General features: G+C 38.3%; 1 protein-coding gene across 5 annotated transcripts in view; it reads left to right on the top strand.

The window, feature by feature from the left end:
- The window catches only part of GRM1 (glutamate metabotropic receptor 1), a 416711-nt gene that overhangs the window by 392913 nt on the left and 5469 nt on the right, over positions 1-18329 (top strand). For 2 of the 5 annotated variants that reach the window (XM_059177321.1, XM_059177320.1), the window contains exon 9: positions 12158-12242. The exons of the other annotated variants lie outside the window; for them this stretch is intronic. In XM_059177321.1, coding sequence (XP_059033304.1) covers positions 12158-12218 — 61 coding nt within the window. In that variant the 3' untranslated portion in view covers positions 12219-12242. The remainder of the gene's footprint in view (positions 1-12157; positions 12243-18329) is intronic. 5 annotated transcript variants of the gene reach the window in all.

The raw sequence follows: 18329 nt of genomic DNA, 5'->3' as shown, positions 1-18329 counted from the left end.
CATAATTTAGCTTTATCAGGTTGGGGATACTCCTATATACCCTCGGTTTGCTGAGAAATCTATCATACATGGAATTGAATTTCGTCAAAATCTTTTTATCTGCATCACTTGAAATATCCGATTTTTTTTTCTACTTTACTCTGTTAACATGGGGGAATAAACTGAATTATTATTGAATACTAATCCATTCCTGGATTTCCTAAAATAAATTCTCCTTGGTTCTCTTCTATATTGGTTAGCCAAAATAGAGTCTACCTTGTCTGACACTGGTGTAGCTAATAGCTTTTAGTTTTGGTTAATGTTTGCTTGTTATACATTTTCCATCCTTTGTTTTTCAGCTTTTTTGTTCCTTATGTTTAAAGAATATCTCTCATAAGCTGCACATGGTTAGATTTAGATTTTGTCTCTTAATCATTTTGATAATACTTATATTTGAATTAGAATATTTAGCTAACTTCAGTTGGTCTAATTGCTGGCATAATCATATTTATATCTACTTAATTTCTGCTTGTCTCGGTGGAATGATTACTTCCATTTATGTTTATTCTCCTTTTGTTTTTCTCTTCTTTCTTACCTTCTTTGGATTAATACAGCATTTTAATACTCAATTTTCCCATCTACTAATTTTTTAGCTTAACATTTTTTTAATTATTCTTTTTATGGTTACCCTAGAGAGTAAAATAAGGATTTCCTGACTTTTGTAATCTTAAATAAATTAGTAGTTTAACACTTCCCAAACAAAGTCAGGATCTTAAAATACTTTAATTGCATTTGCTTTGTGTCAACTTTTGTGCTTTTCTGTTGTGCATTTTAATTCTGCACACATTTTACATCTCATATTACATGACTATTATTGTTTTGCACAATCGATACATGCTGGTATATTCCTGATATGTACACCCTTCGGTGATTTACTGAGATGATTTGAGTGTGTATTTTAGTTTTGTAAAGTTTATTCTGCTTCAGCTGGCACATCCTTTTACTAGAGTACAGCTCTCCAGGGGTCCTGTGGGTCCCCACTCTTTCCATAGGCTCCACATTATTTAAATGCCTTTAACTTCAAATGTGATTCCTCAGTGCTGTGAGACTTCCAGAAACTTCATTCTGATTTCCTGCAGCTTTCTACTTAACTTTGTATCCTGTGCTTTGTGCAGCCTGAGATTTGTACAGTTTTCATGAGGGAACCTCCTAAGTGTTAGTCTCTTTGTGTGTGTGTGTGTGTGTGTGAGAGAGAGAGAGAGAGAGAGAGAGAGAGATTGAGACCTCCTTCCAGAATCTTGGCTCCTCAAGTCCTTGTTGCCTTGGAAGACTTGAAATCAGTTTTTATGTCTATAGGCCTATGCATTTATAAAGTTTTTCTTGCTGCTTTCCCTCTTCGTTAAGATCCTCTGCCTGCATGCTCAGTCTGTTTTTCCTGAACCAAGAATCATCAAGTGTTCCCAGAGCAAAATAGTTTGAAGATTATCCACTTACTTTTCTGACTTGGATTTCTGACTTGGTACGTTGGATTCTGGTTGCCATGACAGTTTTCAATGTCTGTAAATGAGTTTTAAAAATATTGAATCTGCTTTTTCTAGTTGTTCTCAGTGAGAGAGTTGTTTTACCCCAAGGTATTACATATTAGCTGGAAGCCGATGTCCTCTTATACCAATTTTAGTATCTCCCCCTCTCATTTTTCAGTAAGCTACGATATCATTATAATTTCTTTTAGGGCTATGGGGACTATACATCTAATACAAGGAAATCACAAGATAATTGCTATTTGATTCTTTTTCAGGTTTGATGGGTGGTGACATGAAGATATTAATGCCTCTGCTTAAAGAGAAATGATAGCATAAAATAAACTTTAATAGAAACTTACCTAATACTGTGAATGCCATAGACAAGAATATCAGAAGCCTCACACAATTCTAGATTTAAGTGACCTAAGTCCTTTTTGTTATCATTACTTCAATTTTAAGCTTCTTACCAAAGTAATTATTTCTTTCTTTTTTTTTCAATTTTTTAAATATTTTGTCAAGGGGTAGGCAAATAGTTGACTGACAATCATGGTCTTTTTAGCAAATCAAATATATAACAAGAATTCATCATTTTTAAAAAAGATTTATTTATTTATTTTAGAGAGTGGGGAAAGGCAAAGGGAGAGAGAATCTTAAGCAGACTCTGTGCTAAGCACTGAGACCAATTCAGGGCTTAATTTCACCCTGAGATCACTCACAACCCTGAGCTATAATCAATAGTCAGATGCTTAACTGACTGTACCAGGTGGGTGCCCCAAGGAGTCATCATTTTTAATTGATCAAAATTAAACTGAACTTGAAATTATGATTAATGAATCACAAGTTATTTATTATTTGAGAGAGAGAGAGAGAGAGCATAAGCAGGAGGCGCAGTGGGAGAGGGAGGGAGAGAGAGAGAGAATTTCAAGCACACTTCTCAATGAGTGTGGAGCCCTTCTTGGGACTCAATCTCATGACCCTGAGATCATGACCTGAGCTGAAATCAAGAAGCAGATGCTCAACTGACTGAGCCACCTAGGCACCCCCATGAATCACAAGTTATGATGAGTTATCAGCAACTATTTTCTGTTTTCTAAACACCTGCATTAATTTGCCATGATCACTTAATTTCTATGCCATATATAACATGTTTGGCAAACGTGATTTTTTCATATTTTATTTAGATATTTGTCAAATGCTAGAGATACAAGAAACTTAACATGATTCATGTTCAAATTGAGATAAGCACATATGTAAAAGTACAAAATATACAAAAACTTTATGGATTCTATGATTTAGGTCAATTTAGGTAACTGAGACCCCCCCCATCTGTATTCACAGAGATACATAAAATTAATAGTTTGTATCACTGTGGACTATAATTAACTTCATAAGAAGAGTCTTCAGTTAAATGAATATTAGTTCTGAGAGAAATTTGAGATAATCTAGTTTTCCAATTTTTAACTGATATTCCCCCCCCCCCGTTTTTTTTTAATTCAGGTATAAGTGACATATAAACTATTAGTTTTAAGTGTACCATATAATGATTTGATATTTGGGCACATTGTGAAATGATCACCATAATAAGTCTAGTTAGCACCTATCACCACACAAAGTCACAAAAGTTGTGTGTGTGCTTTTTTTTGGTTTTTTTTTTGTTTTTGTTTTTGTCATGGGATAGGAACTTTTGATTTATTCTCTTGGCAACTTTAAATTACACATTACAATATTATACTGGTTTTCATAAAGGTATTAGTTTGAATTTCCAAATTCTATACTTTTTATTTGATATTGTTCTTTAGTAGCTCATATTTTAATATGTATTTGTAGAGTTTTTATTTCAACCCTTTTTTTCAGCAGAAGAAAATATATTCACAGATCCTAGGCAATGCCGTAGTTTACTGGGGTAAAGCTATGAGGAGAAGGAATTTTACTCCCAAATTATATTATTATAAACTTTTTTAGAATAATATTTATTTATTGTGCTTATTTTTCATATTTAAAAAAGTGATAAATATTTATTGTAGTCAATTTGGAAAATATAGGAAAGCACAAATTATCTATAATTCTATGAATACACAGAAGTAAAACCACGATTACCATTTTTTTGGTACATCCTCATTTTTACGCACACATATAAATACATACATGTTATTTTTACTTATTATTTGTAAACTTAATTTTCAGTGGGGATTTTATGACATTCAATATTTAATATTAAAATTAATTTAGGAATTAGTTATAAAAACAATTAGCGTTTTTGATATTCCTGAAACTACCAAAGTGATAAAGAAATTCAGAAGTATTTCTGGTTTATTTTCCTATTAGGATTATTTCTCCATTCTGTTTTGTTTTTTTCAGTCATTCATTCATTTACTCTAAGTGGGTGCCCATATGTATTTTCACGTCCTCCACCAAAGTCCCTGGTTATGCATTTTGTCATAAGATGACTTTTAAATCACTCCCTTCATTCTTAAAAGTGATCATTCTTTGCATGAGAGATTATATGGTTTCCTTTTATTTCCAAAAGTTGGGGCAGGAAAAAAGGGAGATAAGAAGCACACAATGGTAAACCTGATATAGAATCTGCCCTTCAGAAACTATGGCCTATCAAATGTAGGAGATAAGAATTAACATCAATAACTTATATAATACAAAGTGAAAAGGATCACGGGGGAGATGCAAAGAAATAATATACATTGTAATGTGGTCAAAAACTTGATAAATATGTTTGAATGCTAAAGGAAATATGTGCAAAATCTTGTGAAGAGTAAAGAAATTTCAGGAATGTATATAAAAGAACAAAAACTTTTTTTTATCAGGGAGTTACTGAAGTGATAAGGAGAGTGAGACTAGAATACCAGAGAGAGGAGAACCAAGAAGTGAACCAGTGATCTGCAGCTGCTTTTCTCAGGGAGCATCTGCCAACTCCAGGCCGCACTGAGGGAATAGAATCCAGGCATGACCCAAGCTGAGTATCCAGTCATGGCCCAAGCAGAGTCAGTGGAGGGAGGAGAGAAAGCAGAAGAGATGCTGTGGCCATCAGACTGAAGTGCTAAGAAGAGAGAGAGAGAGAGAGAGAGAGGCTTCAACACATGTCTAGCTTCTCTCTCAAAACATTTGCAATTGCCTGCAATTGAGCAGATCAGAAGGGTTAAAAGATAAACTAAACACTTCTGACATAGAGTGGTATTTTCATGGAGTCTTTCAATAAAGGAGACAGACCCACCTTTGGGGGGAATAAAAAAACAGAAATGCCTTTAGCAACCACTTGATGCTGGACTGACAAAATTGGAGATTCAGAGGCACTCAGTCTTAGGGTCAGGGCTCCCCATCATTTGCCTAATTCTGAAGTTGTGTGGGTCAGGAAGCCAAAAATCTAAGCTGAAAATCTTTGAAAAGCTGGCCAGAAGCTCCCATAGCCTCTTAATGCTGAGGTGATAAACACCCACCAGATGAGGTGTACTAGTGCACAGTCAGATGCTCTGTTGAAAGTCCTGAAGGGATATACCATAGAGTAGACCAGTTCCTGTCCCAGTTATAAAATAACTTTGACTCAGCTCAGTTCTGGATTAGATTAAGATAATCTGTCCTCTTCTGCTTAACAGATAAGGTGGTAAAGCAACTCTAGCACAGATAATACCATCTACCATGTACTGCCTCTATAGAATCTTATTTTATATGTGTATGTGTGCTTTTGAATATGTGTGTGTGTGTGTGTGTGTGTGTGTGTGTGTGTGTGTGCGCTTTATGTGTTTAAGTGTGAAGGTATCATAGGTTTAGGCATGGAAAAGTTCGGATAATATTACAAAAAGTCAAGGAAACAATTAGACAATGGAAGCAGAGCCACAGGTGATACACTGATCGCTGTTGGAGGGTGTTAGAAAACCAAATCATTATTCTGAACATTTCTAAAGAAAAGAAAAGAATCATCCATTTGTCTTGTGTTTTCTGTTTGAACTCTACATCAAAGGAACTAAGTATCTGATGAGGGGAAATTCTACTTTAGAAAAGAAATCTAACTGACAAATACAGAAAGGATGATAGAATCGTAATAATGCCATTTTGCATTATGCATTATGCATCATCTCCATAATGATCATCAGTGACTGCTAAAACCATTAGATGAAAGGCTGATGGGAAGTTTTGTAACATATGCATTAGGCTGATCACACCTGAACCTACTGATCAATCTTAATGTGATTAATAGACACCCCAATTTATGTGCCTTTTGGTCTGGTATGATAGGGAGCAAACACTATCTCCTATATGTTATACTCCTTGCACAATCATGATTCTGATCAAGCCCTCAGAACTAACTATCATTTCATAGGCAATATAGGTGGCAGAGGAACATATTTTACTCAACCAGTAAACCAGAGGAACATTTTACTCAACTAGTAAAATCTATAATCTGGGAAACAATCAGTATTTTTTCAACAAATAAATAGTCATCAAAAAAGGAGAAGGGAACATCTATAGATTAAAAAAAGCTTAAGAGAGTCACCAACAAAATGCACTACGCAGATCTTGTTTGGATGCTGATTTGAAAATCAAAAGTAAAATAAAAATATATGAGATAATCAGGGAAATCCAAATAGTGACTTTAATAGTAAACATTTAATATCAAATATTAAAGAATTACTATGAATGTATTTTAGATGTAATAATATTATTATTTTTCTTTTTATTATAAAAATGTGCACTTATATTATAGGCCTAGATACTGAATTACTTATGGATGAAACATAATGATTTAACTTTTCTTTAAATAAATGTCAGTATAGACAGAACAAGATTCACATATATATTATTATTGAAGCTGAATAGGGATATGGTGTTCATTTTAGTATTTTCTTCATGTTTTTATATTTTTGAAAATTTTCATAATAAAAGCCTTTTTTAAAAAAAAAAAGATGTCTGAAAAACAAACAGAAACAATAATATGAATTCTCACATACTAGTCTAAATTGGGCAAGCACTTGGTAGAGCAATTTGGCCATATATAAGAAAGATGAACATACCCTCACAACAATCCACCAACTCTACTTCTAAGTCCATAACTTAGGAAAACTCTCCCATATATGTGTATAGGAGACATAATCTAGAATGTTTACTGTGCATTGCTTAAAATAGCAAAATGTAGGAAACAACCTAAGTGGACATCAGTAGAATTGAGCATATTTTTGGTAGTGTGGTATGTATTCAGTTTAATTTAAGCAACTGAATTAGAACTGTTCTTGGAACACTACATCAAAAACTAATGATGTATTGTCTGGTGAATAACATAACACACACACACACACAGATTAGAACTGTACCTATTAATGTAATACAAAATGGAAAAAAATGGGCAAATTACTGAATGAAAATAGTGTGATGCCATGTCAATAAAATCTAATAACATGGTAAACACTACCATATATTATTTATTAACACATATGAATATATGTTGTAAAACTATTAAATTCTGCCAAGCAATGATTCATATACCAAGTTTTCCCTGGGAAAGGCTAGATTAGTATTAAGAATAATATACAGAGGGCTTCAAATATGTTCTTAATGTTTTCAAAAGAAAGAAAATCTTATATAAGGAAAAAATGTTCATATTTGGCAAATCTATAATAATTAAATTGAATTTTATTAGGTCATTTTCTATAAGCTCTTATTAGCTTAGAAATCTTTATAATTAAAATTCTCTTTAAAGAACAGTATTTACACCTCTCTGGAGAAACTGCATTCTGTGTTTATATAAAGAACATTAATGTACAGTATTAGATATCCATGTACTAAAATGAAGAGTAGAAGAAATTACCATTTACAGAGGGCTTTCATATACAATCAGAGCTCCACTCTCCTCTCTGACGAACAAATATTTAGAAATAAATATTTAAATTCAGATAAGAAAAAAAATGCATTTGGCTTTGGAAAACAATCAGAGGCATAAATTATCCTATATTTATCTATAACCACTACAAATAAAAGGTGGACTACACTCTGCTAAAATGGTCTTGAATGGTTGCTGCCAATCTTTATGATTACTTTGGACAGCTGCCACATTATTATTTCCATGGTAAACTGACCATCTGGAATTGTATAGACTGCTTCTCTCTGCTAAAAGTAGACTCACCACCAAACCCCTCACAGAAACGCAACTGCAGACAGATGGTTAACCTGCTCTGTCCCTAGCTTTCACCCGCTCCTGCCACATCCATTCAGTGTCACTAGTGTTCCCCACCCCACCCCACAAACACCATCCTCCACAATCTGAAGAGAGTTTATTTTTTAGTAGAAATTATTGAAATTCTTAAATACATTCTGAAGTACAATGAAGTAAACTTTGAGATACTCTGGTTTAGTCTACTTTAAATCTCACTGGGATTTAAAATATCTGGGTCTTTTGTCTGTGCTTTTGTTCCTCCATCCTTCAGAGAAAGGGTTTTAATAGTGATACCTTAAGCTGCGATAACATTTTGCTACTTAGAATCATTTTCACATTTATTCTTTCAACAACCCGTTATGGATGAGAAAACTGAATATGAGAGGGGCAGATACACAGTTGGAGAGTGCCTGGTTTCCTGGGCCTTTATCCAGCCATCCTACTTCTGCACTACCGTGAGTGAAACCTGTTTGTAACAACTTCTCAAGTTCATGTGAAGAATCATTCCTTGAACAGAAACTGACATATGAATGAACTACTGTAAGGAAAATAACACATTATGGGGCGCCTGGGTGGCTCAGTCATTAAGCATCTGCCTTTGGCTCAGGTCATGATCCCAGGGTCCTGGGATCGAGCTCCACGTCAGACTCCCCGCTCAGTGGGAAGCCTGCTTCTCCCTCTCCCACTCCCCCTGCTTGTGTTCCCTCTCTCACTGTGTTTCTCTCTGTCAAATAAATAAAATCTTAAAAAAAAAAAAAAAAGAAAGAAAATAACACATTAAAACAAAGTTATATGGGACTAAGTACACCCAAAGAGAGAAGGTCTCTTCTACAAAGGACAGTTGAACAATCGGACAATGAGAACAGATGGGAGAAACTTGTCATAAGCAGTGACTCTATAGGAAGAGCAGAGGAGAGCAGAAGAGAAGGAAGGAGGAAAGGAAAAAAGAAAAGAAAAGAGGATGAAAGAAAAATAGAAGGAAAGAAGAGAAAGGAAAAAAGAGCAAAAGAAAAGAAAAAAAACTGCACTTTCAGAAGAAATTGAAGAGGAATCTTTCTTACTAAATTTCTGGGGTTTCTTTAAATCCATGGTTTCTGCCAAAAGATTCAAGCACAGATTTGGGACTTATATTTGACAAGTCTCCATATGCTGCATTTTCCCTCCAAGCTTTTACTCCGGCTTGCCGAATCTGGTTGGTTGAGTATGTGGTTTTACAGTTGCTAAAAATACCCTGAAGTCAAGTTCCTCTCAGTTTCTGTGCAGTGATAAAATGGACACTCTGGCATTAGATTTTTCAAGGCTCTGGCCTCTAACCTTTAATCCACCACCCCTTTCATAAAAGTAAGATCTGTAGGCATAGGGCATATACATTTCACTTCAACACAAAGAGAGTCAGAGACCAAAGAAAATGGCTCTATGAAGGAAATGTTGTAATTTTTTCAACTATTTCAATCAATAGTGAATTAAGGTGGCTTTGGGATTGCTGGAAGTTACTGTGTGGAGTTTGGCTGTCAATATGACTGCCACTTCTAAAGGATCCACAGAACTGTCCACAAACTGCCTCAGTTAATTCCAAGTCTGTGCCAGAGGCCGCAGATTTCCCTCCCCCGTTCCTGGGAGACCGAAGGGCTATCGTCCAGGCATGCCACACTCTGTGCACCTATGCGAATGTCAGCATGACAAGTCTTTGAGCTGTCAAGGTTTTTCCCTGTGGTTTTTAGCATCATCATACACCCAGCAGACAAGACCAGCTACATCATTTGCACGGCCCGGTACAAAAAGAAAACATGAGGCCCTTGGTTGAACATACAGAGGGAAATGTCACAGAGACTATTATATAAAGCCTTTTCTCCTGTCGTCTCTCTCTCAACCTGTCTTTGTGGTTTTTTGTTTGCCATTTATTGTCGCACTCCCATGCAGGGTGTGGGGGAGGAGATTTGGGGGACAAGTGTGTACTCTACCAAGTGTTGCAGCCCTCACTCAGCGACTCCATGCTGGTGCAAACTTCAGGCCGCCAGATTCCCACCCATCCAGTCCCTGGCCTAACACTACAGGGAAATGGAACCAAACATCTCCCCGCACCCCTCCCCCCTACCCTAGCCCCTGGCAGACCAGTGATCTTCAAGGGAATTACGACAACAGCAGGTGGACTAGAAGTGCCTGCACAGAGGATGGATGAAAGGCTCACTCCTGTGGTGTTGCCTGTCAAACGCACTGTGGCCCTGCTAGTCCAGGGAGGGGAAGACCCATCACTGCCTGAGGTGCTCCAGAGCACGTGCACTTGACCCTGATTTGATCTTCCTGCTCTCATGCCCAGAGCCCTTGCCACTGGTGGAAAGTGACGGTGATCCCTGGGCAGGTCAAGGTAGTGAAGCCTCCGAGGGTCCCGGGGGCACCAGGGAAGTCAGGGAGGCAGGACCCTGGGTAAGCCTGAGCCTCCAAGCCCTGAGTGCATGCTCCATTTCCCCAACAAACATCACTGACAAAACACAAATTAAGTGATACAAGGATTACAGTTTTCAAAATGATGACTGTAGACCACTAAATCCCAAGTGCAGGGGCCTTCTGATGAGGAACAAGTGGTGCATCTGTACTGGCCAGAGGGCCCTGAGCCAGCCTGGGTGGGGTCCTGGCTTTCCAGCACCCTGGGACCAGGCCACATGCAGACATTATCTACAGGTAGAATTAACTGGGGGATTCAAGGGACGCCGGCAGTTTAGCAAGGGAAAGACAAATGCCTTGAGTGTATTTTCTGCCTTTCTTCCTGAGAAATGAAGTTGTCCTATTATTTTGTAGGTTAAGTATTCTTTCTTACTGATAACTTCATTTATATAGTGAAGCATCATACTTTTATCCCTTGTCATCTACTTGCTGGTATTTTCATTGTTGTCATTATTTTTGTGATTTCAGGTGGCCTTACTGAATGTCAGGGACAAATTACTTCAGCAAGGTTAATAGCAAACATTATCTTTTTTGTCTGTTTTTTAAAATAAATGGATCATTACAGTAGTAATGAAGTTACAACAAGGTGTTTCAAGTTTTTATCTCTGGGTGAGGATTTCAAATTATTCTGGGACTTTGAAATGATTTATTGAATGACCCAAACTTGGCAGGCATACGCATAGAGATTAATTTTATTTTTCTCTTTTACCTTCAACTGTGCTATGGAAGACTTTTTTCCTACCTTCTACTTTCAGATGAGATTCCTTGAATTCAGGAATTCTAGTGTATTCTTGTTTCAAACCTCAAATTCACATCTCTCCTTTCTCGCACGTGCCAGGCCTCAGTCTGGAAGATGTGGAATGGGAGGGGGCGTGGTCTTCTCCTGCAATATCGCTGGCTCCTCCCTCTTCTGTTTCCCCTCTTGTGTCCACTTTAGTGGGAAAAAAAGATAGGAAACATAGCCAAAGACTTTGACTTGACTGTGACTGTTGTGGTCCTCTTCTGATTAACACTGGATAGTTGTCACCAGAATCTGGGGGTAGGTGCTCAATGCTGATACTTAGGGAATATTTGTGGGCTTTTAGGGATCCCTAGAGGGGACTTCATCTCTGAGAGTTCCTTCAGATTGAGATTCCCCCATCCATCCACCCAGAGTCCACCCACTGATGGTTCACCTTTAGCCTCTTGTTCCTGAAATTCTTTTCTGTGATTGGCAGCTGTCTTATGTGGAGTGGCAACAAGATGGCTTTTTCCCACTACCTTCTGAAGTGCTGCTTAATTCATGGGAAACCCACTTATCCTCACTCCAACAAATGATGGTAAAAAGCCAGCTGCCCGTGTTTGCCCGTTAGCCTTGCCATGACCATTCAATGCTCTTCTCCCCTTATCAGATCATCCTATGTGCTGTATAAGGAGACCTTTAGCCAGGGAATCAGATGGCATTCTCCCCAAGTGGCAGATTCCTCCAGTCTCTCGCCACTCTCCCTCTCTCTACCATCAGATACACTCTGTCTGCGAGGGCCAAGAGATAAATGGAACTTTATAGGAAGTGACAACAATGCTTTTGTGATAACATAAAATGAAGGAAAACTAACAATGCAATTAAAATTCACAATGTAAGACATAAATCCACAAACACCCTTTAAGAGGGGTGATGGTCAGAGAGATTCAGCCTGCATCGGTGTGAGTGGAGATGGAGCCCACTGCCATGAGGAGGACAGGGGAATGTCAAGAGTGGAGGGAAAGAACTGATTTTGGACAGACAGACACACAGCAGAAAAAGCATCTGCCACTTGGAAAGAGTAAAAGAGTACCTTACTTTGAAAGGTAAAAGAAAGAATGCACTCCACTGATGTGGCTTTCAGAAATGAGCCTAGCAGCAAGAAACAGCCAATGCAAGGGAGACACATGGGGTTGGAGATGACATGGAGAAAGGCTCAGGAGCCAGGCAAGGCCCTGGACCAAGCCCAGGCACCACCTGAGTGGTGGGATCACTATATCTGTACACATGTATAACCACTCACTCACTGGGTGTCTTTTTCTTTTCAATCTTCAGGAAGAGGCAGCCAGAGTTCTCGCCCACCAGCCAATGTCCGTCGGCACATGTGCAGCTTTGAAAACCCCCACACTGCAGTGAATGTGTAAGAGAAGCTGCATGGACAATGTAGTGGTTTGCCCCTTGCTTTCTCTCTCCTGGGTTTTTCTACTTTCTAACATGGAAACAGATGTGATGCATGCCATCAAGAATGAGGAACCATTTACGTGCTGTGCACGACTGCCTTAATTTGATTGTCCATCGTTCTTAAAAGGGCACTGTCAAGTTGTTAGTCTTTTTGCTTTTTTAAGTTTCAATGCAAGACACAATACTTTTTCCAATTCTGGAGATTCACTTTTGTTTGTGACTCCCACTCGCAAGCTTGGAAGTGAATTTTCCCCCTTCATGAATTTGTCAGCTTTTTTCTTGGCAAACAGAGCTCTTTGCTTTTCTTCTTCTTTTTTCTTTCTTTCTTTCTTTTTTTTTTTTTTTTTTTTTGTATTTTTGTTTGCTTTTTTGCTGTTGCACAATTGTTTGAAATGATGCTGTCTGCATTAAAGTAAAAGCCACACCTTGAACTTATGGAGAGTTCCATAATATCAGTTTGAGGGGGTGGGCCCTGACAGGAGCCTCTGCTGGGTGCCTCCCACATCCTGGGGTGCACAAAACAAAAGTTTTGTGAGTCCCATGAAAAGAGTTTTAAGAAAAGGAAATGTGGTTATTTCTCCAGAATTCTGAGTGTTTTTATCAGATTTTCAACATCTGATAAAAATGGTGCATGTTTGGTCCAATTTTTGACCTTTAGATCTTGACAGTGTCTCTTTAAGTTAACAAAAGAACATAGACCATGTTCAATTCATTGTGCATGGAGTCTGTGGTCATTTTCAGCTGTTCCTTTACAGCCCTTCAAACTCCTGGGAGAGTCAAAGGTACACATTCCTGCAGCAGGAGGGAGTCCACTGATAAGGTGTCTGTGGCTTGAATAGCTCTTCAGATGAGAAGAGCCCAATTTGTTCAAATGTTTGCTACTGAACCTGGCTGTGGAGGCCAGCGTATGAGGCCATGGTGTCTCTTCACTCAGTGGAGTGCATTGGAAAATCTGTGTTTTGATATTCCCTTAAAAAGCCCAAATAGGAAGAGTGTGGTCTCACTCAAATCATACTGATTCTTTAAGGGGAGAATATGGTAGCCATGCCAGTATGCTTTAGGTGGTGGTCAGGAGGACCCTGCTCATCTAGATCAAAGTCACTCTAGTCTGCTTGGATGCACCGTCTGTAATTTTCCCAAGTCAAAATGCATTGGGGATTTCTTACAGCATGGGTTGAGTCTGACCAAGGGCACAACAAGGAGATCCTGATCATGACAGCTGCTGGCTGCCTGTCAAAAGGGATTGATGGGAATAGTAGATGTGTTTGTCTTGCTGTGACAGCAGGGCCAGAAAGAGAGGAGAGTCACCTAATTTCATTATTTAAAGGTGAGTGCCTAAAAGCAAAAGCAAAGACTGAATGTGGGTACATTCTTGGTAGGTGATGACACAAAACAAAACAAAACAAAACAAAACAAAACAAAACAAAACCCTGATCAGCAAAGCTCATAGGTTGGTTTTTAAGAATTCTCGGAAAAGGATCTATTCAAGCCTTCTTTCAGGAGACTATAAAGGATCAGGAAAGGATTGAGAAGAGACTGGCTATTTATAGCCTTGGCTGTTCCTCAACAAACAACAACAAAAATGATATGTTCTCTGTGTCACCTTCAGTTCCCACAGCTTTTGTGAACAATCAAGGCAAAGGGACTAGTGATGGAGATAAAGTTGCCTACTGGACCGTTATGGTCTGCCTAGATCTATCTTGTCTCTGAGGAATAATCCCAGCAGAGCAATGCACTGTCCTATGTTTCCAGAGCAAACTGCGAGGACTCCAGGAGTAGAGTAGAGTTGAGTTGAGGAACATCAAATGACTTGCTATTAAAATTACAGGTCTGGTAGCATGGAGCATGGAAGATACAATAACGCTTAACTTGAAGTTTCTTAAAAGGGAATGGAATCTAGACTCATCTAGACTTCCTGGAGGAATATAATTACAACTTGTATACCTCTGCTAGAACAATACTCCTGTACCAACATGATGTCTTCAGTAAACTTTGGCATGAGAATTTCTTTCCTCAGCCAGTAATCATGATTAGGTTGAACTAATGGCCATTTAAAATGTACTTAGGAAAAATTTAGTAACCATCAGAATTCTATTCAATAGTTTGAAACAGATTTGTCAGTTTTCTCAAGACAGTAGACCCTATGCTTGGACAAAGTTTATGGAGCCTCCCGTTCTTTGGTGAGCTCATTTTGTTTGTGGATGTCTTTATCTTAATTGATTCACTGAAGAGAGCACAAAGCTTAATAAAGGCAAACTGATTTCCTTTGTGCTGTCGTGTATCCTGTATCATAACTTTAACATATAGAATGTGATTCATCTAAAGATTTTAAAAAGAGGACTTATATTTAGACTTTGAGATATTGTAAATTTCGGTAAGCCAAGTGGTTCTCTGACTAACTTATGATGTTAGAATCAGAGGAGAGGGATAAAATTCACAATGCTATTTAAGACTGATATCCGCAGAAGCCACCAAGTTCCCATGTAGTCAAAATGCAATTGTGTCCAATAACACATTCAGAGATTTTCTACCTTACTAGTGGTGAATCAAAAAGGTGAGAAATTTTAATTATGTTCACATAGGCTCCCGGGGATTATATACTGAATATGCAGATTTTTCTGGAAAGCCTTCAAAAGTGTAACTGGCATCAGTGGAAGTCCTTTGTACTGAAGATTAACTTGGTGTTGCCTGGGAAAACAAGAGTCTGACTCATATGGCTTCAAATAGTTCCTCTGCCTGCGAGTCTACAAGAATCACTACTCAGACTTCCTTCTGGTACCAGCTCCTTGAAGCAGGAAGAGGCAAGGCATTTGGACAACACATATCTGGCATCCCTTTCCGAGTGTCTCAGTTGGGGGTGCAGTCTTTTTGGAAAGGCCTTGTGTGCCCACCTTGGCCACTCGGCCATAGGAAAACTGCCCGTAAGCCTGTAGCTTTGGTTTCTTCTCTGGACTTGGTAAGCCATTCTCTCCATGCTGTGACTCAATGGAACTTCCTGTTTCCACTGTCATTTTCAGAGAAAACAAATGCTAACCTCTTTAGGTTCCAAGGAGTGAGTCTCCCCTCCTTCTGCGAAGGTCTTGCCTTGTCTGTGGGCTCTCTGGATGCCATCCTTATGTTTGTCATGAAGCGATGAAGCCTCGTGGCAAAGACTGGAATTGGACATAAGGGAGACAGGTGCTGTGGAAGCTTCCCCCTCAGGCAGCTTGTGCAGGATGCTTCCCTCCTGATCTCAAACACCCACCCACTGTTATTCCCATTTTAGACCTCTCTGGAGCAGAGAGCGGTGTACCCTGCAGATGTAACTAGTACTTACTGAAACAAATAAAACAGACAAGATCACTCCGAATGCTGAAGATATACTAATCTGTTTACGCCGCCCACTTCCAACCATTCTCTAAAGTGCTGTAAATATTGGGTTTTCTGTTTGGGGGGATTGTTAGACTTATCTAATGAGAGAAAAACCAAAGCAAGATCCCAAGTCTGTCATAGCTGGCATGGCAGCCCCAGGCCTGCTTGGCTCTGCACACTCCCAGTACAGATCACCATCTACATCCTGGTGCCTCTCCAGCCTAACAGACTTTTCCTTCAATAACTTCTGTATCGATAAATATCTTTTGCCACCTGAGGTATTCACGCCAAATGTTACTGAATTTGATCTTTGAATATGAGGTGGTTTTAAGCCTGGGGTCTGCCTTCTGAAGTGAGAGCAGGAAGGATGGGGTGTTTTATGACAATTATGTGGTGTTTATAGATCACGCTTTTCCTAATACTTCTATTTAGGAAATGAAGTAAAATTGAATAATAGAAGGAAGCAGTTGGTGACTGAAACAGAAGGCATTAAAGTTATCTGGGATTAAACCGAAGATTTATTTCATAGTAATATTGCACTTTGATAATGCATTTACTCCTTTTGGCTGCCCCCTATTTTATACATTTTTTCTCTTCTTAATATCATAGCAGTGGACTCCCAGCCTTTTCAAATAGGGTAATCCCTTTTCACACCAAAATGCTTATTAAACCTCCACCCAAATCAGTGATAGTAATCGTACTGTTTTTTTAGTAGCCACTTGACCACAAAACACAAAAAAGCTTCTCAGAATTTAGCTACACTTGTATCTAGCAACACACTTTATTGTGATAGCATTTACATGCATTTCAATATAACAATGTACAATCTATCAAGACATAGTACCGATCCAGTCTAAAAGCATAGCTCATCCCATGTGTAGATTCATGGACCATTCGAGCTGTATATGAACCCAATGTCAGAAAAACCTGATTCAGGAGAACTAAACTTTATACTCTGGGCTGAAGTTTCTATGAGATGATACATTTCCTTCACTATCTCTGGTTTGTAGGAAGCAATTTGTTTTGTCCTTGGGAAAAAAAAAAAAAGGTTAATCTAATTTTCTTAATCTAATAAATGCCCTGGGACATTAGAACTGTTTCCTAATTAAACAGTTCTTTACAGCAAATCTAGAGCAAGACTCTGAGGGGAAGGAAAGCTGCTAATTTTGACAGCCAGGGTAAAAACCTCCCATTTCATGAATAAAAATGGTATTGGATTAAAACAGAACTAAGATGTGATTTTATCTATACGCAAGATGATTAATAATGCCATTAAAATAGGGAAGCGCATGATTTAAATAGAGGCCCACATAGGGCCCTGGGAAGTGAGGAAAACAGCCCATGTGAGTGAGTGAATGAAGTAAGTCCCGAGAATAGAAGAATGCCTTTTTGCTGGGATGTATGGAGACTGGAATAATTGCTTGTTGGGGTATGTAAGTCTGGTGGTTAAGTAAACACCCACACATACACACACATATGCACACACACACACACACACACACAACTAAATAAAGACTCAAAGCATCATTTTAGTTTAATGAATTAAAAAAAAAAATAAGCTTTGAGAGGCAGGCATTGGAAGAAGGAAAAAATGTATCCATTGCAATTCAAAGAGATGCAAATCAGGGGCTCCTGGGTGGCTCAATCCATTAAGGATTTGACTCTTGATTTCTGCTTAGGTCATGATCTCAGGGTCCTGGGATTGAGGCCCTCATTGCGCTGCATGCTCAGGGTGGAGTCCACACTCAGGAAGGAGTCTGCTTGTCTCTCTCCCTCCCCCATACCCCTCTCCCCAGTCATACTCTTCCTCTCTCTCTCAAATAAATAAATAAAATCTCTTTTTAAAAAAGTGATGCAAATCATTGAGGTTGAATGGTACACTAAAGCATATTTAAGAGATAAGACAAGAGGCAAATCAGTTTTATACTTTCTGGAAGAGTCATAATGAATGTGTTAAGAGAGAGAGAGAGACAGCCTGAGTGAAGTAGGGATTGGAGGAAGTTGAGAAAGAAGGAGGTGGGAGGTGAGCTCACCTAGAGTTTCAAACTCAGAACTGTGGATTGTGGTCTTGGTTGCTGACTGGTTGACTGTGTGTTCATACTGGGAACACAAACCGTCTGTTCTATAGTTGACTCATCTCAGAAGAAAGGTATTCTAACAATAGTGTAGAAGCTGAAAAGCCAGTAATTTTGCATTTACAAGTACTTCTACATTCTCAGGGAATATATTAAGCATATATTTCAGAGAAATTTTAAGTTTCACATAGTATTTTAGAGATGAGATTTTTCTTAGATAATTAAACATATAGCCTAAATGCGGTGCCTGGGTGGCTCAGTCAGTTGAGTATTTAAGTCTTGGTTTCAGCTCAGGTAGTGATCTCAGGGTTGCAAGGTCGAGCCCCCCCCCCCCAACCCCACTGTTGGGTTCCACACTCAGCAGGGAGTCTGCTCAAGATTGTCTCTCCCTCACTCTCTGCCCCTCTTCCCACCTGCATGCTCTCTCTCTCTCTCTCAAATAAATAAATAAATAAATAAATATACATATATATATATATATATATATATATATATACACACACACATATGGCATATAAATTATAAGATAGAGGAACTACCTTTTCATAAATAATGAAATTTTAACTAATTTTATTATTATTTATATATTATTTAACAAAATTTTAACTAATATTTAACTA

This window comes from Mustela lutreola, chromosome 6 (genome assembly GCF_030435805.1).
Source record: "Mustela lutreola isolate mMusLut2 chromosome 6, mMusLut2.pri, whole genome shotgun sequence".
NCBI classification, from domain to species: domain Eukaryota; kingdom Metazoa; phylum Chordata; class Mammalia; order Carnivora; family Mustelidae; genus Mustela; species Mustela lutreola.
This window is presented reverse-complemented; position numbering and strand designations above follow the sequence as displayed.